This window comes from Oryza glaberrima, chromosome 1 (assembly GCF_000147395.1).
Source record: "Oryza glaberrima chromosome 1, OglaRS2, whole genome shotgun sequence".
Classification (NCBI taxonomy): Eukaryota; Viridiplantae; Streptophyta; class Magnoliopsida; order Poales; family Poaceae; genus Oryza; species Oryza glaberrima.
The window spans coordinates 28,408,320-28,429,949 of NC_068326.1; the positions used below are offsets into that span (position 1 = coordinate 28,408,320).

The following is a 21,630-nucleotide window of genomic DNA, read 5'->3' on the forward strand; positions in this document are numbered from 1 at the left end:
ACGGCGTCATCTATTAAGAAAAATAGAGGTAGTAGTATCTTAAAGCATAATCTGTAGTGCTGTAGTGCGGGTTAGTTTCTAGAACGTTTGGTGGTTGGTCTTGCGCTCTTGTTAGGAAGAGGCTTCTGGACGTGGCTTCTCTGATATAGAGCACTACTCGTACTTTGGATAATACAAAATTTTGATACAGTAATTAAATTGAAAATGTGTATTTTGTTCAGACTTCAGAGGATTTGAAATTGTGTTTGGTTCGTCGCATGAACCAAACATAAGATGCGCTTTGCTGAGTTTTTTCTGCACCCAAAGGCATCATGGAGCACATCGTTGTCGAAAGGGTGAACCAATTCGGATACTGGGAATCGACAACAAGATTCATTCAGGTCCTTGTCAAAGATTGGTCGTAGGTGGAACCGGACAACGGCACGGAACCACCACGAATTAGCAGATGCCCCACATCAATAATGCGCCACGGCCCAGTTCAGAGCGTAGCAATTCATGAGGATTTTTTTGGCAGGAAATTCGTACCCTTTGCTTTTCGGAGTTGAAACGAGAAAACGCAACATCATCACCAATTACACCGCATCACCTGCTCCTTTGGAAAATACTCACCGGCCGGAATGGCACCGCGACGACAACGGCGTCGACTTCAATCGAGGTGATTTGGGCAATCAGTGCACCCAGAAATCAACGAGACAGCCAAAGCTTTGGACTTTCGGGTCCGGTTGATATCTTCCAACGGTCCAAGGCCTATCCAAAATTCCAAATATCCCAACTCGAATAAAACGAGGAGAACATGCATGCATCAAAATGTTGCTGGGCTCAAAGGCCTTAAAATGTTTTCGTTGCATGGCCTACCTTCGGCTAAAGCAGATTTACGGCTTGTTTGGTTTCTAGCCCAAATCAAAGGAATAAGTTCACTTTGGATCCCTCTATTTGTCGCCCAGTCCGATTTTCGTCCCTTGGTTGCAAAACCAGGTACGACGGGCCCCCCAACTTACAAAACTGTTTAGATTAGATCCCTCGGCAGTATTGTGTCCGATTTTTGCTGAGGTGGTGCCTACGTGGCTCCTTTTAATTAGTTTTTGTCTAACGTGTCATTGACGTGGCTACTAGATTAAGGGTGTGTTGGGTTCGTGGTCAAGACTGGATAGGATATGGCCATCCATATTTTGAGGGATATGGTGGTCCAGTTTTTTGTTTGGTTGGGTGAATGAGAATGGATTGAATGAAAACAACATATTAATTAATAATGAAATATGTTAATTATCATTAATATAGCCATAATTTATACTAATTAACAATAAAATAGAGTAATTATATCTAATTTTGACAAGTTAATTACTAATTAACAATAATATAATTTAATTATTGCTAATCAAGAACTAATGATCAAGATTAGCAAAGGTGGATATCCTCATCCGGCCAATTTGGTCGGATACACTCATCCAGCATCTTCGTGGAATATTCCCTCTCTAGGCCGTCCTATCCACCTTCGCCCACCAACCAAACACACTCAAAAACTGGATCGCCATCTCCCATCTAGGGATATCCCTCCAACCATACACACCCTAAAAAAACCCGTGGGATCCACATGTCAGTCACAGACACAAATAATAAAAAATGGTGGGCCCATGAAGACCCACACATCATTCTCCCTTTTCTCTATCCCTCTCTATCCTCTCCCTCCCTCTTATCTCGCTCTCCAAGCCGGCGGAGCGGCATAGGCGGCGGCCGAAGCGGGCGACGGCGAGGTGGAGCGGCAGCCGGAGCGGGCAACGGCGGGGCGGGTCCGAGGGGCGAAGTAGGTCGGGCGGCGCCTGATCCTCGTTGACACCTCGGTCAGCATGGCAGGAGAGTGGAGGCGGCCGTTCCGCGATCCGCCGGAACCAGCCTGGCGGCGGTGATGGCACCACCGCGAAGCCAAGAGCGGAGGGCGATGCCAAGGGGGAGGATGATGCCGGAGGGAACGACGATGAGGAGGACATCGCCGGCACCGCGCGGTCCCCCTGACCCGTGCTGGCCCCCGCCGCACGGAGGATGGGGGCGTCGGCGGCGGCGGTGATGGAGGACGGAGGCAACTGGATCGAGTGGGCGGAGGAGGAGAAGGAGAAGGCGCGGGCGCGGGAGCCGGCGCCCGTCACAGAGATGCACCCCACCAGCGACGAGCGAAGCCGGCAGGCGAGAGGAGAAGGAGGCGGGACGGTGACGGTTGCAAGGTCGACGGTCTGGTCGCCGTCGACGAAGACGACGGGCAGCATGGCCTTGGGCGGCGGTGGCAATGGGGGGAGGCACATGGACGCGCCCGTGCAAACCTTCGCCTCCGAGGACGCAAGGACGCAAGCGGCCGTGACTAGCAGCGCCGACGCGGGAGCATGGCGGCGGCGGCGCTCGGGTCTACACGGCGCTAGCTCTAGCGGCGGCGGCATCGAGGAGGGTGTCGGCGGCGCGCGGGGCCCTAGGGCGCAAGCGGAGGATGCCGCCGCCCCCGTCTCTGTCTTCTCCGCCGGCACCCCTAACTCGCCACCGGGGTAGCCTCGCCCCCTCGAACTCGTCGGCGGCGTCCGCATCTGACCCTACCCCGTCCTGGTGGGAGACGGCGAGGTCCCACATCCTCGCGCTCTCCAACATCCTCCCGCCGCCGGCTGATTCCGACGTCGCGGCGCTCGCCGACTCCGACTGCCCGGCGCATGCGCTTCTTCGGTCACCCGCGCGCCTACGCCGCGCTGTTCGCGGCGCTCCGGTCGGGGGGCAGCACCGACCACGCTCGCCGCAGCCGCCGGAGCTCGCCTGCTCCGTCGCCCACACGCACCGTCCGCTGCCCAGAAGGAGAGAGAGAGGGGAAAGGGAAGAGAAGAGAGAAGGGAGAGGGAAGGAAAGAGAAGTGAGGCTGACATGTGGGGCCCACATGGGCCCCACCATTTTAAAATTATTTTTTGTGCAGCTGACATGTGGGGCCACGTTTTTTATTATTTTACTGGGATATAATTGCCACGTAAGCGCCACGTCAATGCCACGTGGGGTGAAGACCTAGTCAAAAAAGCCACGTAGGCGCCACATCAGCCAAAACCGCCTTCAAAACCGCCGAAGGACCTCGTTTGCCCGGTTTTCGTAAGTTGAGGGATGTGTCGTACCCGGTTTTGCAGTCAAGGGATGAAAATCGGACTGGACGACTTGGGGACACCCAATTTAGGCTTGATGCCCCAAAAATCCACTCGTGATCGTCCAGGATTTCAATCACGCACAGATTGATGTACAGAACAGCTTTCGATTATTTACACAGGTTTGTTCATACAAGCTAATTATACTACTGTTAAAAGGTGAAAAGATCCAAACTAAAGAAAGGATATTTAAAGATATTTAAAGAAAGGATATTTAAAGGAAATAAAGAAAAGGTAATTAAATAAATAAAGAAAGGATATATAAAGATATTTAAAGATAATTTAATTTAAAAATGGTTTTAAATAAAATAAGAAAATTTAAAATTAAAGGGATTTAAGATAAATCAAATAGGTTTAAATTAAAAGGGTATTTAAACAAAATTTTAAATAGGAAATTTGGTATCAAAAGGGAGGGTTTGAAGATGAACTTAGATCAAAGGTTCACTGGAATTGGATTTGTGGTTGGAGAGATATGGGTGCCTAAAGTTTGGAATTTGAAATAACTCAAATAAAAGAAAAGGGATTACTGTACAGTGGGGCCCGCTTGTCATATGTCTCTTCTACCTCTTCTTCTTCTCTGCTTCTTTGATCCGAGAGGAGGGAGAGAAGAGGGCGAGCGGGGCGCCGGCTCTCCGGTGGCCGGGAGGTGGGAACGCCGGTAGGAGATGGTGTTCCCGAGCAACGCGCACCCAGAGAGGGTGGTGGAAGGCGGAGGAAGAGAGAGGGATGACCGGAACGGCGGCAACAAGAGCTCAGTTCCGGCGATAAGAGAAGGTGGTGGTGGCGGCTTATCCCAAGGTGGAGGGAGAGGGGAAAGGGGAAAAATGGAATCACCTGGGAAAGGCGGAGTTGGTGGCGCAAGGGTTTGGCTTGCGAAGCTTCGGTGAGGGAGATCGACCGACGGTAGTGATGGCCGGACATGGGAGTAGAGAGAGAAAAAGGGAAAGCTCCATTGTGGAGAAGGAGAGGGGCGACCTCGTTTTCTATTTATAGGTCGCGGAGGTCGGTTTGGAGAGAAGGAGAGCGACTAAGGCATGCGACGGCAGCGAAGAGAAGAGGAGCACGGCGCCGATTTCTTAGCAACGACGGAAAAGAGTTTGCGGCGGCGTGCGCCGTGCGCAACACGCGCACTGGGAGGAGGAGGAGAGAGGCGGCTAGGCTGTGGGCCGGCTCGGCTGGGCTTCGGCTCAGTTGGGTCGGCAGCCCAAGAAGGAGGGAGGAAAAGAAAAGGGGAATGGGCCAAAAGAAAGGGAAATTGGCCCAAAATAAATAGGAAGTTTTGATAATTTTGTATAGAGGATTTTGAATGGAATTTAAAGGAGATGGAAACTAAAGGATAGATGGATGTGGATTTTTTTAATCTTAGTGAAAGAATTGAATCTAAGGAATTTTGAATGGAGGGTTAAATAAATTTTAAAGGAGATAAAATTTAAAAGAGAAACGCTTGAGGGTCTTTTGAACTTTATAAGAGGAATATTTTTAAAAGCAAAAATGAGTTTACAATATTTTTAAAATAAAATCAAATATATTTATTTTGAGATATAAATTTTGAAAAGGATAAAAATAAAGATGCTCCAATTTAAATAGAATTCAAATAAGGACCAAATGTAAAACTTGTCACGAAAGATTTAAAAATCAAACGGAAAGGAAAGGCAATAATTTAACTTCTAACTTTGGATAAATTTGGGATGGTGGCAAAAATAGATGGAGGTAAAAACTAAGATTTTAGCCTCCAAAATATGTGATATGGATTCTCAGTGAATTATTGTGGCTAAAGGAAGTTGGACTTTGAATAGAAGGGATTGCAAATAAGTTTCTTAGCACAAGAGCAATCATTCAAATATTTGTGATAATATTATTCTTGTGCCAAGAATGTGATCAAGTCATAGGAATCAAATTGGTGGATGGATCAAAATAGGAACTTGACCACAGAATATTTTGGATGGATTAAAAGGAGACAAAGGTTTTCAGAGATAGGTTTAGATAGGGGATGATCCAAAATAAATTCCAATGGAAAGGGAATTATACTGGTTTAACCCTAAAGATAAAAATGGTTAATGGGATATAATAGAGAGTCGGGTCAATTGGGGAAATATTGGCCCAAGCTAAATGGTAGATTTTGTAATCTTGAATGGATAATTTAAATGAACGAGATTTCAAAGTGGTAATATTTGTGAGAGTATAGAACTGGATTTGGAAGTATATGTGGATGGGAATTATTCTAGGAACGGAATTGGTGGTATATTGATAAACTCTAAAGGATGGGTATGTTGACTCAAAGGGGGGATTGAAGAGGATATTTTTAGGGACTCTGGGAATATTTAGGTGGAGATAACGATTTTGGCTGACGTGACGCCTACGTGGCTAATTTGGCTCGGTCTTCATCCGATGTGGCACTGATGTGGCGCTTACGTGGCAATTCGATCCGGAAAAATAATAAAACCCATGGGACCCACATGTCAGTTTCACACACAAAATAATAAAAAATGGTGGGCCCCACATGTCATCCTCACTCCTCCCTCTTCTCTCTATCCTCTGCTCGCCGCCGGGGGAGCCTACCTCCTCTTCCTGCTCCTCTTCAAGCTCCCCTCCATCTCCATCTCCGTCTCCACTGCCTCGCCGGCGGTGGCCACCACGCACCGCCCACGCCACCGCGAGCTCGAGGCCGCCTCCTCCACACTCGGCTACTACTCCTCCTCCTCGCCTCTCCGCCCGCTCAAGACCGCCTTCCCTTCCTGCCGTCCCCACTCTTCGTCTCGTCCATCCGCTTGCGCCGCTGCAACTCGTCTTCCATCGATGCTTCCGCCGCCTCCGCCTTCACTACTGTGCACCCGCTCATGCACCACCTCCTCTCCTCCTCCTCCTCCCCTTCCCCGTCATCCTCACTGTCCCCATCTCCATCCACGTCCGATTCATGCCCGTCCACGATCTCAGTGCCTACACCGCCTACATGTACTGCCGATCCTCGTGCGACTTAATCTCCCCGCGAGCACGCGCGGGGTAGGAGGCCCCGACGAATTGAGCTCGCGCAAGAAGATGACAAAAATCAAGAACACAATGCAAGTATACATGTTTGGGCCACACGGGTGCGTAAGGCCCTACTCCTGTGTTTTGGGAGATGTGAAACGTATTAAGCGACCAACTCTAGATTAGATGCCCTTTTTCCTTTTCTAATCTTCCAACCCCTTGCTAAGGGGGTGTTTGGATACATTAGTCCTAGGACTAAAGATTAGTCTCAGGACTAAAACATTAGTCCTTTTTAGTCCTAGCCTGTTTGGTTGAAGGGACTAAATAGGACTAAAACCACATTAATTGAGCTGTCTAGTAGGTATTCATAGGTACTTTTTAATGAACATGCATTGCACAAAACATCCCCTCATGCAGCCACAGATCAACCAAGACCATCTTGCGGCATGGCAAACAGATTCACAGTAGAGATTACAAAGTACAAGAAGATTTGTTCACAATACAGAGTTAAAATTCAACACAGTTTCAGGCCATCAAGCACAGTTTGACAGCACCACCATATGCAGACATATAGCATACACAATGAAAAGTACAGTACATGAAAATGCAAATTCCCGCATACATATCAGTTATTACAAGTTATATGTTCCAAAGTCCATAAGATGAATAAAACAGGAGACTACATATTTTTTAAACTCCACAGTCCATTGGCAACCGTGTCCCGAAATTGATTCATCACTTGACTATCCAAAGAGCTGGTTGGATCATTTGATTGAGGACTTTGCTCAGACAATGGAACATAGCTTTCATCTTGGTCACACATGTCGAATTCACAGTCGGCTAGTTTACTATCTCTAATGAAATTATGCAATGCTAGGCAAGCGCATATTGTCTTACTCTGTTTTTGCTGTGGATAGCTTGGTAAGTGGAACAAAATCCTCCATTTATTTTTGGGTGAATACCCAACATGATCCTTGAACTTTCGCTTAAGGATCAATTTAGTCCCTGACATTTCGTATTGTCCAAACAAGTACCTTAAGTTCATTGTGTGATTCAATATAGTCCTTAGACCCTCTAAACATGCCATGTGTACATGCCACATCATCTATGCATGCAAATTTAATATTTAAATGTCCTTTACACCCTTATGTTTTCATAGGAAATAAAGAAAAACTATTGAGAAAACACACAAAAAAAAAAGCTTTTGACCATTGGCAAAAATATGTAGCATTGATAGATAAAAAAATTGACATTTTTCTTTGTTTATGATTGCTTTTTCTTGTTTTTCTTTTCTTTATTTGATAGAAAATTGAAGGTTAAAATGGACATTTAAATGTTATCTTGCATGCACGAATGACGTGGCATATCCATGTGGCGTTTTAAGTGTGGACATTTAAATGTTATCTTGCATGCACGAATGACGTGGCATATCCATGTGGCGTTTTAAGTGGGTCTAAGGACTATATTAAGCCGCATGATAATCTTTAGGGTCTTGTTTGGACATTATAAAACATCAAGGACTAATTCGAGCCCTAAGCAAAAGTTGAAGGACTAAACTGCCTATTCACCCTTTATTTTTCAACACTCCAAAGGACCTCTCTATCACATTTCGACACGAAGAATGGCAGTAATTAAAGTATTCCTTCCTATTTTGGAGCATTATGCCTTCGTTGTATTCCTGAAAGTGATAAGTTATTCCCTTATATGGTGCAAGATAACCCGGCCTGTTTGGGTACCCTGAGTCCACGAGATAGAACATTTCTAACAAAGCCTGTTTGGTTGAATGCCTCATTTTAGCTTAGGAAGAATTTTTCCTTCAAGTTCTTATATCCCCTAGTTGTCCATCCTCCTTGGGGACAATTTCCATTCCTTATTTTCTCACAGGCTACTACACACAACATAAAAGTATTTTCTTCTGTCCAACAAGCCTTGTCATAAGGAGTTTTATCCTAAATAAAAATTTATTAATACATAGATTACCATATTCTGTCCTAACAAAGCCAGAGAAAAGTATAATGCATCTAAAATATACAAGATCACATATCCAAGTCTAAAATATACAACCATTCATATAGCATGTCAACAGGATTGTATGTGTAACATTTCACCAGATCAATGCATGTAACAAAAGCTCATCAAAGTAAATGAAAAACCAATGAATACTCTGGTTTGGATGATTACCGTGCGCTGACCATCGTTGTCGTCTTCGTCATCGTCCTCAACGTCGTTGTCCTCCTCTTCGGCAGCTGCGGTTGGGGCAGAGGACGTCCCAGCATCCCATCCTCCTCCACCGAAGCCCCCATACCCCGTAGCACCGTGGGACATGGAGCTCCCACGGCCGCTGACACCCGCACTGTGGGACATGGAGCTCCCATGGCCCATGACACCCGCACCATTGGACATGGAGCCCCCACGGCCAGGGGGAACGAATCCCCTCATCCGATTGCCGGCGGCGGCGCCAATGGTGCCATCCCTTCCGCGGCCTCGACCTCGGCTTCTTCCACCTCTTCTGCCGCCCCTGGAACCAGGTACTGGATGGCGCGACGGGGCGACGTCGGATCTGGTGGCTTGGAAGAGTGGAGGTATTCCTCCACCATCTTCTTGCAAGATCTGCTGGTAGGAGCCGAAATCGGGGAAGTCTTCTGCTTGGGAGTTCAGATCCAGGCCCGCCGATCTCCTCCCTAGAAAATGGTAGCCCGCACCAGATCCGCCATAGCCTGAGGAAGCTTGGCTGAATCTGTACTCGGCGGCGTCAACGGAGGCGGCTTCGTGATGTGCTTGTGATTGGGAGAAAAAAATCAAACATGTCGTCGTCATGGCCTGCCATGGCTGAAGGGCTACGAGCGGCGGCGGCAGAGGCGGCAGCCGCGCTCACGGCGGAGGCGGCGGCCGCGTGAGGTCGCGCGCGGCGGCGACGGCGGCCTCGGGAGCTCGCGGAGGCGGTGGCCGCGGGAGCTTGCGCGTGGCGGAGGCGGCGGCCGCGCTCACGGCAGAGGCGGCGGCCGCGTGAGCTCGCGCGCGGCGGCCGAGGGAGCCTTCGCTCGGTGGCGTCGGTGGCGGCACTTGCGCCGGATGGGGGGAGCGAGTAGTACAAGAGAGAGATAGTGAAGTGTAAGAGAGAGAGACCGAGTGAAGTGGGAGTGACAGGATAGGGTTAATGCGCTCTGCTATAGGTTTTTAGACCGTATAAGCTCCTCCCCCAGCGACTTATTGGCCTATGCTGTTTTAGTCTCTTTTAAGTCCCTCCCGTTTGGTAGTTTAGAGACTAAAAAAATGACTTATTTGAAGGGACCTATGGATTAGTCCCTCAAACCAAACACCACCTAAGTTGCATAACTCCTCTTATACTTCGAAGGGGAGCCTGCGCCATTACATTTTGCATAGGGTTATGTCTATGTCTAGTCTTGTCATTGTCCCTCCTGTCACATTAGTCTGAATGTACTCATTGCTACTGACCGAGCCTATGCTTGTGCCCCAGGAAGCTGAGCATGGGGCCCAGGACAGCTGGAACGAGCTTCTAGCGTCACTTATCGTGAAGTCGGGCCTAGTGGACCTAGATGAGGGCGTAGGGGATTGTCCGCCCTTCATAACACCATGCAGCCATACCAAGTGTTGCTCGCTGGTGCATGGCGCGTTGTTCTAGCCCTATTCCTTCGGGTGACACAACTAGCTTGATCACTTCATACCTTGCCACCTCCTTCTTGCATGTATCTGAGTTGTAATCTCGAATTGTAATTATTTGGGTACCGCTTTGCTGTGGTTTAATGTCATTGCTCGCTGGGCCCGCTACCCTGCATAGCCGGCTGGGAGATCTCCACCAAGCTCAGGGCAGCGAGCACCACCGATGTGGTCTCCAAGTCAAACCCAAGTGACATGTGCAATTAGGCTCGCCTTTTGACATGGTAATAATATCATGGCCAGACTCATGCCCTGAGAATGCAGGCAGTCTGCAATCTCGAGGCGCGGTTCGTGCTTGGCGTTGGATCCGTGTTCGGGCCCTGCAGGTACCCTCGGGTCTGCACATGCTCCCATGCTGCTTGACGAGATGTCGTGTTATTTCTGATAAGCTTCTCGAAAACATCGTTGATGAAGGATTTCATGATGGACATGGCCTCAGAGGGAGTGTCGATGTTAAGACGTGGATCTTGTAGGTTTCCGCACTCTTCTTGATATCTTGAAGATATAAACCTTGTGTGGCGTTAGGCGCCGGGATCCCAGGGCCCAGGATGAACCAAGCCTTGGGTTCCCACCTTACGCCACACATCACCTACCACCTTAGTGGTTTTCTGATAGGTAATGAATTATGTTTGTGTGAAGACGATCCTGCAAGCCCACGGTGCAACAGGCCCTTGGAGGAACAAGACCCTGGTTCCCATTTCTCTAGCTACCAACATTTGGTAATTATAAAAATTCTACTCGCAGAACTACCAATTTAAGGTGTCAAAATTTTGGCATTAGCAACAAATGTGTTTTTTTTTTCAGTGAACTCAACAAGCCTTTCGATCTAAGCTTCAAACTTCAAAGAGAACTACACTGATGCATCACAGGAGATCGAAGCAAAGAGACGATGAAATGGTGCAAGATCATTGCATTAGAACTTGCAAGGCACATTTGGTATACATACATGGTTACATATCACCCACCAAGAAATATATTGCACTGTGGTAGATACTTTGAAAAGAAGATGCAGAAAACTGCTCAACTGGGCAAGAAACCAGCAAAATGCAGGAGAAGGTTACAGGGGAAAACGCCTCTAGTGGAGCAGGGAAGGAGATCACCGAAGAGCGCATGGGATAGCACCGTAGCAACCAGGCCAATCTTACAGGATCACCTCCCAGCCACAAGACCACTGAACACTTGGCTGTTCCCAGCTAGCGTCGCTTCCCACTCGATCGACGACAGCAGTATTTGCGATAGCGTGATTACTGCCTGCTTCATGTCTGGCCGAAGAACAGGATCTTCCTCCACGCACTGTTTCGCTAGCATGGCCATCTTTATAAGAGGAATTTAGAGTGAGATTTAGCTTTGAAGCAAAGGTATGTGAAATGTGCAGGAGATGTTGATCATCAAGCACCAACAGATTTTATTGTGCATACCTTGTATACACAGTCATGTGGATACAGGTCCATTAGATTAGGGTCAATGCAGGCTTTCAGGCTCCCCATATACATTGAGTTACGACAATTCTTTAGTGCACTCAACATCTGCATTGTTAAAACTAAATTAGTTCAAAACTTTTGGAGTCAAAATAGCAAGTAAAATATACTAAAACTTCAATAAAGCCAGTGAAAAACACTGCAACTTGGGATGGCAAAATAATTCTAAGCCCGTAAGTTATAATGGGCATATATGTTCAATTGCTTATGCTGAACCTAGAAAACTTACAACTGATGCCAAGGAACGCCTTTCTGAGTTTGATCCTTCGTTCAATCCATCAGTCCTTGTAATTGCCTCCTTTCCAGATATTAACTCAAAAAGTACTACTCCAAAAGCATAAACATCATTTTTCGTAGTTGCCAGGCCATCGCGCAAGTATCTACAGGAATAAATGAAATGTCAGGATTGAGCTAGATATTTTTCTTTTCCAAATCCATACTGAGCTACCAGAAAATGTACTCACTCAGGGGCCAAGTAACCAAATGTACCCACAACTTTTGTGACAGAAGCCTCTGCATCAGTTGACTTCACTACCAGTTTTGCAAGACCAAAATCTGAAATCTACGGAGACAGAAAATGCAGGTAAACAAGCTGTTCTAAATGGTGCCAGGAGAAAACAAATCAGTAAACAAATTTCAAATCAATTAACCTTTGCTCTGAAGGATTCATCGAGCAAGATGTTACTCGATTTGATGTCCCTGTGAACATAATGATCCTTTGTATGCTCATGAATGTATTCAAGTCCTCTAGCCGCATCAAGAGCAATTTGGACCCTGTAGATCCAAGACAATGATGTGTAACCTGAAAAAGAAACAACACAAAATCAATCAATACCGATAGAAAATGTATGTGTGTTCAGAAAAGAAAAGTTAACAAAACTTGAGTTAGCAGCAATCAAGAAATGTTCTCAAGCAGCAATATTTTAGAACTTGTACATAAGGGTTGCTTTTGATTGGTACCTACTCAACAAATACAATATCAAAACTGCTGGAAGTGGAAACATTACATGGCGAGATTACCCAAGTTAAACAGAAACCAATTAGTAAATCACTCGTACAAGTCCTAAATGATGGTATACCTTTGCTTTGAGGATCATGAAGGTGATTCTTGAGTGAACCTTTTTGAGAGTACTCGTAAATCAGGTATAGTTCATCCTTGCTTGCTGCATAGCCAATCAACTCTACCTTTGACAAATCATGGGTAACACAAATGAAATTCAATAAACAGGATATAAGACATAATCTATTAGAAGGATTTACACAACTGTAAAATGGCATACCAGACTGGCATGATGGACCTTACAAAGAACTTTCATCTCCACTATAAACTCTTTAGTTTTAGTTGCTGTCATTCTCTTTATAGCGACCTCCTATGAAAAAACATATTTGTTATTGGCAAGGGAAAATCACAACAGTTTTGCATGGATATGGTCAGCTCAGATCACATACCTGGTCTCGAAGAACACCATAATAAACAGAGCCGTATGTACCATGACCCAGAAGATTTGCATCAGAAAATGAATCGGTTGATGCAAGTATTTCTTGATAGGTAAACACAATGGGCTTCTCCCTATCAAACACGTCCACTACAACACCTGCATGAGAGGAAAATTGAGAACAGCTTGTATGTGAGAGGAACGAAAGAAAATTAGAACAAATCAAAGCAGAGCGTTCTAGGCTGCTAGAAATGGCTTGTCACACTAAGAAATCATGAAGTTGTTTAGTTGTGAATTTGTATCTTGACGTTTTGTTTTCTTTGATATTATTTGGACAATGTACTTCAGTATAGAAGTTCAGATCATCAGATGTGTTTGGTGCTACTTGAACTCATACAAAAATTTGAACAGATCGTATTCCTGCTTAAATCATTGCAGGAAAAGCAACTAAGCGATGCTGACATGAGTGTCATATGCAATGACAATATAACATTTTGAAAAAACAAAACCCCTAAGGGATATGCATATGACAACATTTCGATCTTTAATATGCCTATATAAGGCACTAGATTCATCAGGCCACTCCTATATTAATATCCACGCAAAATGAACTCAGCAAAACCCATTCACCACTGCATTGCCGTGCTGTGCAGATGCAGTGGCCAGGAATTATTCCCATCATATATATACAAAAAAAACATGTTATGCAGCACAATGATGGTTAAAAGGAGATGAACTAACCTTTTGGGGTATTCATATGATGATCACTGCCATCCGTTCTTGATTGTTTCACATTTCCAAATTGGCAGCATAAGTATCTTCCAGAACCATAACAAAAACTACCACTCTTAAGAAGTTGAAACTTGTATGATATAGACTGGTCTGGGCTCTTTCCCTGGTTATTTGGAGCTTGGGGATTGTATTGGGAGAGCTTGCACAGAACAAGTGCAAGGAGAGCAATAGCAATCAAAGCAAGTGCAACTCCCATGCTGCCAATAACCCATCCATAAGGGAATTTTGTGGAATGATGTTCTGATACATCTGCCGATGTAATTCAGAAAAATACACTGTTAGTTTATCATAAAAAGGAACATCTCAATTGTAGGCTACCCAACCTAACAAAACCAAAATATTTCAACATTAATACTTGAAGAAAACAATAGGACAGGATCCTCAGAATGAAGTGCCAACAATGTGGTAGCATGTTATACAACTATTAGCATTAAGTGTTCTCAGAATATCATATAGCTGCCAAAAAAAAAACCTAGAAAACAAAGTGCATCAACTCTAACAGGTACCTCCATACCTGAGAATGTATTTTGTGCAGGTGCTGGCGCAGGAGTAGGAGAGGAAGGAGACATCACGGGATATGGTTGTCCAGGAACTGCACATGACATAGTTTTACAGGAATGAAGCCAAAAAAAAAAAAAAAAGGTAAAAGCAAGAACTATGCCCAAAAGAAACCTTACAAGCTAGAAGAGAGGTATCCAAAATAACAAAATAAAACATCATAAAAGAACAAAGTGGAATAATATCATTGTATTTGTACCAAAAAGGGAGTGCTATACAGATATGAATGATAACATTGAACAAGGTTAACCCGCAAAAATGCAAAATAAGAAAATAAGATGAAGCACCTAGCTAACCAAAAAGGCCAATATTGCCAAATATTAAACGTATTGTGGTCCTTGCCTGTAACTTAGGGTCTCATTCTATTAAATACATCAAACAGATAGTACCTTATGTTTGGTGACAACACAATTTGGTTAAATTCTTAGTAAAACTTAGAAGCATGGCATGTGTTTCGAGTACAATCATTCGATATCACAATGTGCCTCCTTGTTTGTGCCAAATTTGTCTGTAGCAGCACATCATCAGATGCCACCAACCAGTCTAGGAATGAAGGGATTATTTTACTCCATTCAGTATAGTCTCTACAGGCAATCATATGGACCTCACAACTCCATGGTGGTAACAATTTTCAGAGATTTGTTTAGGCTGAACTAAATGGTAATGAGCACTTTACGTGTTTCAGATTGTTATTTTACTCCATTCAGTATAGTCTCTACAGGCAATCATATGGACCTCACAACTCCATGGTGGTAACAATTTTCAGAGATTTGTTTAGGCTGAACTAAATGGTAATGAGCACTTTACGTGTTTCAGATTGTGTTCATGCTATTAAGTTGCATGCACCAGCCAGTTGCACCTAAAAGCCTAAGCTGATAGGGAAAGGCGGGCAATTCACTTTATACACTCCAACACTCCCCCTCACGCGAGACCCCCTCAAGTCTCAAGCGTGGAATATTGGAGTGGGCTGCAATTATTTTATTTAATTGCGCGCCAGCCAGGATTCGAACTCGAGACCTCCGGCTCTGATACCATATTAAGTTGCATGCACCAGCCAGTTGCACCTAAAAGCCTAAGCTGATAGGGAAAAGCGGGCAATTCACTTTATACACTCCAACACATGCTCCTTCCTATCTGAGGTGATCTCAAGCAAGAAATGAACTGTTAAATCCAGTTCAATATAGCTGATTACTATGTAATGGGCAAGCATCTCTGTTCCTCCCTCATTAAATAACGCTGCATCTATAAATTATTAGACCAATTAATTTCACCATGTTCATGAAATAAATGGTAAATTCTTGGTTCAGCCAAAAAGAAAAATGCAGTATACCGTGTGTAAATAGGGAAGTTTGATTGATCAAATTGCCGGAGTGAATGATCGCTAAACATTTGTTCACCTGAGTTGAGTGGGATGTAGTACACCTTTCCCGTGGTTATAGGATCAGGGCCGGCCATGCCATTGGCGGCCTCGATGGCGTCCATGCTGGCCCCGAACCGACTTGATAGCGATTCCACCGTGTCTCCGTCGACGCCGACGTAGCTGAGGAGATAGTTCCAGGGGCCGGATGAGCAGCCACAGAGCAGGTGGAGAGCCACCACGGCGCCGGGGCGCGGCGGCCGCAGAGCCGGTCCGCCCGGCGGCGGCACGGCTAGCCCCGCGTACGCCGCGGCAGCCACGTCGGCCGCCGTGGCGTTCGCCGTCGCCCCGGCGGCGGCGGAGGGGACAGTGTAGGTCGTATTGGCGAGGTATGTGCGGGAGGCGAGGCAGGAGCAGTTCTTGCGGACGAACGCGTACCCGGGGCTGGCGGCCGCGTCGGCCGTGATGTCCCCCGGCGCGGCGTCGAACATGGACTCCAGCACGGAGGCGTTCGCGGCCTCGCCGGCCGCCGGGAACGCGACGAACGCCGTGCAGACGCGCGAGAGCTCGGAGCAGGGGAGCGGCGCCGAGGCGGTGACATTGCCGGGGGCGGCGTCATCACCGGCGACTTCGCCGGGGGAGGCGAGCGCCAGGAAGATGAGGAGGATGAGAAGCCCGGGCGCGGGCGGGCGGCGGCGGGGAGGCGGCATTGAGGGGGGCTAGGGTTCTGGGCTCGAGGTGGCGAGGTGGTGGTGGTGGGGCATGGAGGTGGCAGTGGCGAGCAGCGAGCTGGATGCTTCGCGTGGTCGGGTCACTGGAGCACACTCTGGGGGACGGCGCTTTTAGTAAGACGACGGGGTTAATTAGCGAGCAAAGCCCGCACCGCACGCACGGCCATGGTACTGGACTACTAGTAGATCACTGTCTCCTTCATTCCTTGTGTGTTATGCCCATATTGCCCTTGCACGCATCAATAATCCGCCCGTTTTTGCTTCCGTCGGTCTGGGAGGTGGTAACGGATAATGGTTTACGCCTCCTCAACTTGTTGAGTGCTATCTCTGTTTCAAAATAAATTTACTTTCGAGTAAAATACATCAGCGGTCCTTAAAATTATCGTAAGGTTTCACTTAGGTCCACAAACTTGTAAAACGCACATTAGGATATCTAAACGTGGTTTATTGTATCACTCCGGTCCAAAGTCTCGTTTGACCGTAGTCTTGCCTACGTGACACGCCACGTGGACGATGACGTTGAATTTTTTATTTTTTTTCTCCCTTGTTTTCTTTTTTTTGACACGCCACGTGGACGATGACGTTGAATTTTTTATTTTTTTTCTCCCTTGTTTTCTTTTTTTTCTCCCTTCTTCATTTTTTTTCTCCGGCGGCCGCTGCACCGCGAGCTCCACAGCAGCGCCTCCATCTCCTTCTCCATCAGCCTCCGCTCCGCTCGCCGCAGCTCTGCCACCCGCTTCTTGTGACCTCGTGCGGCCTCCTCTCTAGCTCCATGCCAGACACCCCGCCGTCGTCTTCTTCGTCACGGCGACGATGCCTAACCCTCATTCCAGCTCGATGAACTCACCGTCGCCCGACCACTCCTCTTCCTGCAGCGGCTTCTCGACCTCGATGATGACAACGACAACGACGACGTGGTGCGAAGCTCGCGACGTTCATCGTGCCGGCGGAGATCTACCCAGCGAGGCTGCGTGCGACGAGCCACGGGATATCGGCGGCGTCGGGGAAGGTGGGCGCGATCATCGGGTCGTTCAGGTTCCTATACCTGGCGCAGAGCCCTGACCCGGCCAAGGCGGCGGCGCACGGCTACCCGCCAGGCATCGGCGTCCGCAACTCGCTGTTCACGCTCGCCGGCTGCAGCTTGCTCGGCTTCCTCCTCACCTTCCTGGTGCCCGAGCCCAAAGGCAAGTCGCTCGAGGAGATGTCACGCGAGAACGAGGTCGGCCAGCCATGATCCACCCGTTAATTCCACCAGCATCTGTATGCAAGATCCATGCATATGCACGGTTAGTCCACTATGAGATTTTTGTTCTCTTTTTTCTAGAATCCATTGGAAGCATATGTTTTCTTCTCTTTTTTTTTCTTTTTAGGGTTTAGGGCGGTGACAATTAGAGGCAGTATGATGAAATAATGGCCGCCAATTAATTGTTGACAACAATGTAGTTTAGCATCAGGTGGGTCATATAATGGACGATCATTAGGGTTCATGCTGATTCTGTTTCGGCACAAGGGATCCTCGGGTTCGCTCCTTTTTTCTGTTGATGATCTCCTCCAAAAAAAACAAAACAGAACGCATCTCTCTCTATAATCAAAAGGATTCCAGCTCGATGAACTCACCGTCGTCCGATCACTCGTCTTCCTGTAGTGGCCTCTCGACATCGCCTTTGTCCGGTGAGGAAGCCGCACGGCCGACGCCATCGGTGTCCGCGAAATAACCCGAAGCAAGACGAGTCGAGATCGACAATGACAACGACGACGACGACCTGGCAGCCACCTCCATCATCGCCGTCGCGGCCGCTGCAATGGTCGGCGTTGCGTCAATAGACGGCAAAACTCCGAGAACACAACCACGAGACGACGTCGACGTCATTGCGTGCACACCACTCGCGAGACAGAGAGTGCGCACGTGCGGTGGAGAGGTGGAAGAAGGCCCTGATAGGTGGGCGCCGGCCCTCAGCGGCAGATGGGAGAGGAGGGAGGCAAAGTGGAAAAAAATAGAGAAGGGAGAAAAATAAATAAAAATTACATGTCATCGTTCACAGGGCGTGCCATGTAGGCAACATCACGGTCAAACGAGGCTTTGGACCGGGATGATACAATAAACCAAGTTTAGGGATCTCGATGTGCGTTTTACAAGTTCGTGGACCTAAGTGAAACCTCATGACAAGTTTAAAGACCGCTGATGTATTTTACTCTTTACTTTTTATCTATTTTACACGTATGAATACAAAACTAAAAGTACTTTATCAAATCTCAATAGAACTATTTCTCATCTTATCTTCTTCTAATACAACTGTTTCCTATTTTCACAAAGCATGATACAATGATTACTTTAAAAAATTATTTTTTAAAAAATGGAAGTAACTATAAATAAATTTAATATCAGACCGAAGAAGTAAAAAGCTTAACATAATGATGATCATTGATCAGGGGGAGCGAAATGAATGAGCTTCCAATGTAAATTTTCTTTCCGCAAAATTTTATTTTGTAATGGTTCGTTGTCGTCGTATTAACCTTACGATATGCACCACAATGTGTTTTTAACAGTGAAAAGAAATATGTATTCCCTTCGTTTCAGGTTAATTATAAGATATTTTAAGTTTGGTCAAAGTCAAACTGCTTTAAGTTTGACCAAGTTTATAGAAAAAAGTAATATTTTCAACCCATGATAAATTTTTATTATAAAAATATATTTAATTATTAATTTAATAAAACTAATTTAATAATATAAATATTATTATATTTATATATAAATTTAGACAAACTTAAAGCAGCCCTAAAACGGAGGGAGTAGTTGTGATACAGCAACATTGGCGTGTGTTGGTGTTCAAAATAAAAAACTAAGGCTTAGGGTAGCATCTCTGGATAAATTACTACTGGAAGTGTGGTTATATTACTAAAACTGGATCATTGGATGATGGATCCAACTATCACAACATCGAAAATCCCCCCGGTTACATCTATCAACAAATGTTGGTTTCTGACAGTTCCCTTCATATCGATCAATCGTCCGATTGCACCAAATTAACAACAGTGATAAAATTTGGTAAGAACTGAAGATAGGCTAGTAAGCTACGATAATATAATAAACTTAAAACTTACTAACAAATTATGGCATGTATAATATCGTCTTTCATGATAATCTTCTAATGCGAATTAAACAGGTATTTGATTAATTAGTTAATCAATATATATCATAACAAATATAAAAAAGTAAACTCGGGCACTGTAAATATATCCACTCCTAAGATCAAAGAAACTTCGGGGAGCGACGTGGGAATTGTAAATCTACCCTGCGCGTGGATCAATCCACGTACAAAACAATGGGAGCAGGGCCAAACCCAGGACCGCACAATTAACGAGCCTCCGTTTGTCTTTGATACACTATTTTCACTCTTTGAAAAAGGTTAGCAATCCAAAAGCTCCCGATGATCAAAGATTCCATTAGCCGGCTAGTTAGTGTTCCAAATTAAAGAAGAGGGGGTAACAGGGTAGCAACTGTAATGCTGCCTCCTCCTCATTCGGACACTTTGACGGTGAGTTATCTATCCCCCACGGCCCACGTATTATATGCTGCATACTGTTCAGTGATGTTCACCGAGAGAGAGAGAAAGAGAGAGAGAGCTACTGCTCCATCCACTGTTTGGTTTCTCTTGCCATCTCTCTGCGTACTGCTACGATTCCAGGAGGATGTACTGCAACTTATGGTACCCTGAGCAATGTATCCACCATGTACAGAATGAAATCGTTTCGCAGTTACACCGGCACTATTGCACTAACCATTAACTAGCAGCATTGACGGGCTGAGTAAAGCAGGGTAGTAGTACTACTGCCCGCAATAAGGCCTGGTTTAGTTTTCAAAAAAAAAAAATTTGCAAAAAGATCACATCGAATTTTTAACACATGCACGAAGCATTAAATATAGATAAAAACAAAAACGAATTGCACAGTTTATATGGAAATCACGAAACGAATCTTTTAAGTTTAATTAGTTCATAATTAGTCATAAGTGTTACAGTAACCTACGTGTGCTAATGACGATTTACTTAGGCTCAAAAGATTCGTCTCACGGTTTCTAGGTAAGTTATAAAATTAGTTTTTTCATTCGTGTTAAAAACTCTTTCTAACATTATCAAACATCCCATGTAATACCAAAAATTTTCTTTTCAAATAAGACCTCGGTGGTAGCTGGGCGTCGTTATGGCCTGGGCCGAGCGGCAACGAAGGCCGATGTAGCCAAAAGGCCCCGCACGTGGGGGTGGCCGACAGCTGGTTGCCCGGTACTACTACCATGGAACTATGGCAGCTAACGCCACGCGAGGAGGGAGCCCCGAGTGGGCGAGGAGGTGGGTGCCGTGGTGGCGCACCGCCACGCCACGCGACGCCACTGCCAGCGTCGGTACAGACAGGCGAGAAAAGAACGATTTCCTCGCTGAGTTGTCTGAGCGTTTTCGTACGAGCACATCCACTCAGATCTCCCGGGGGTTTATTTTAAGCGCCTCGCCCGCAGCTCACAAAGCCTGCCGCCGTGCGTGCATGCGGGCTGCGCACCAGCACCAGCTTTGCGAGAAAGATAAGATGGTTTTCTTGATTATACGGCGGGGTTTGCGTGTGCTACGTGCTGTCCGAATATTTCCGTGGATACGGTGGATGTATTATCCCGTACTACTACTACTGTGTCCTACTGTCCTTGTTTAGTACTCCGTAGGAATTTAGGGCAAAGCTCAACACAGAAACAGAAAAGTAGGTGACCGAATTGACGCACGCGGTGCTGTTGCTGTTGCTGAACGTTAGTAAGGCCGAGTGTAGTTCAAAACTTTTTTTAAAAACCTTTTAACTTTTTTATCACATCAAAACTTTTCTACACAAACTTTTAATTTTTTCTTCATATCGTTTCAATTTAAACCAAACTTTTAATTTTGACGTAAACTAAGCACACCCTAAGAAGCAGTCCCCGATTGAAGTGGAACTAAATTGGCAGTGACACGTAGGGGGGACAAGAAAAATCTCGCCTCCCATGTCGTGACAGCTGTGCCAATGCTTAATTCATGCGTCGGTAATGCAAAACAGAAGTACTACATGAAATTCAGGGGAAACTATGATAATACTCGTAAGCACCTGCTGTTGTGATCGATCAAATCATCAACTGATGATTAGGCCGCTTCCACGCGGACGGGCACCTCACGGGACCTCACGGGTGATGTGCGATTAGTGCGAACGTCCGGTGCCCCGCGTATGCCGCGCGCGCTATCAACAGGACGCGAGAGTAGCTGTTACGTCTCCCGGCCGGACTGTTCCAGTGTCCTGTGTCCACGCACACGGTACCGGGCGGGGCGGCCGGTATAAACGCCGAAAATACACGACAGATTCCATAAAACAACCCCGCACATGAGCTCTATTTAGAAGAGAACATGGCCTGCTTCGATGGACGCAATAATGGAGATGGCCCAGACGCCAGTGGGTGAGCCCCATCAC

General features: G+C 46.1%; 3 protein-coding genes across 3 annotated transcripts; 1 reads left to right on the plus strand and 2 right to left on the minus strand.

Moving 5' to 3' along the window:
• Positions 1-37: 37 nt before the first annotated feature.
• Positions 38-2,630, minus strand: LOC127760003 (uncharacterized). The gene has a single exon (XM_052284210.1). It carries the CDS (start codon positions 2,565-2,567, stop codon positions 1,647-1,649), a length of 921 nt encoding a protein of 306 aa, XP_052140170.1. The 5' UTR covers positions 2,568-2,630; the 3' UTR covers positions 38-1,646.
• Positions 2,631-10,399: 7,769 nt separating this feature from the next.
• Positions 10,400-16,277, minus strand: LOC127754943 (lysM domain receptor-like kinase 3). The gene is made up of 11 exons (XM_052280585.1): positions 15,465-16,277; positions 14,024-14,101; positions 13,459-13,758; positions 12,731-12,876; positions 12,562-12,651; positions 12,361-12,466; positions 11,932-12,083; positions 11,746-11,843; positions 11,511-11,661; positions 11,222-11,329; positions 10,400-11,117 (listed from the first exon to the last, which is right to left on the minus strand). Exons 1-11 carry the CDS (start codon positions 16,132-16,134, stop codon positions 10,953-10,955), a joined length of 2,064 nt encoding a protein of 687 aa, XP_052136545.1. The 5' UTR covers positions 16,135-16,277; the 3' UTR covers positions 10,400-10,952.
• On the plus strand, positions 16,187-17,444 carry LOC127753256 (probable inorganic phosphate transporter 1-7). The gene is made up of 2 exons (XM_052278766.1): positions 16,187-16,234; positions 17,081-17,444. The coding sequence occupies exons 1-2, from the start codon at positions 16,187-16,189 to the stop codon at positions 17,387-17,389; spliced, it is 357 nt and encodes a 118-aa protein (XP_052134726.1). The 3' UTR covers positions 17,390-17,444.
• Positions 17,445-21,630: the final 4,186 nt, after the last annotated feature.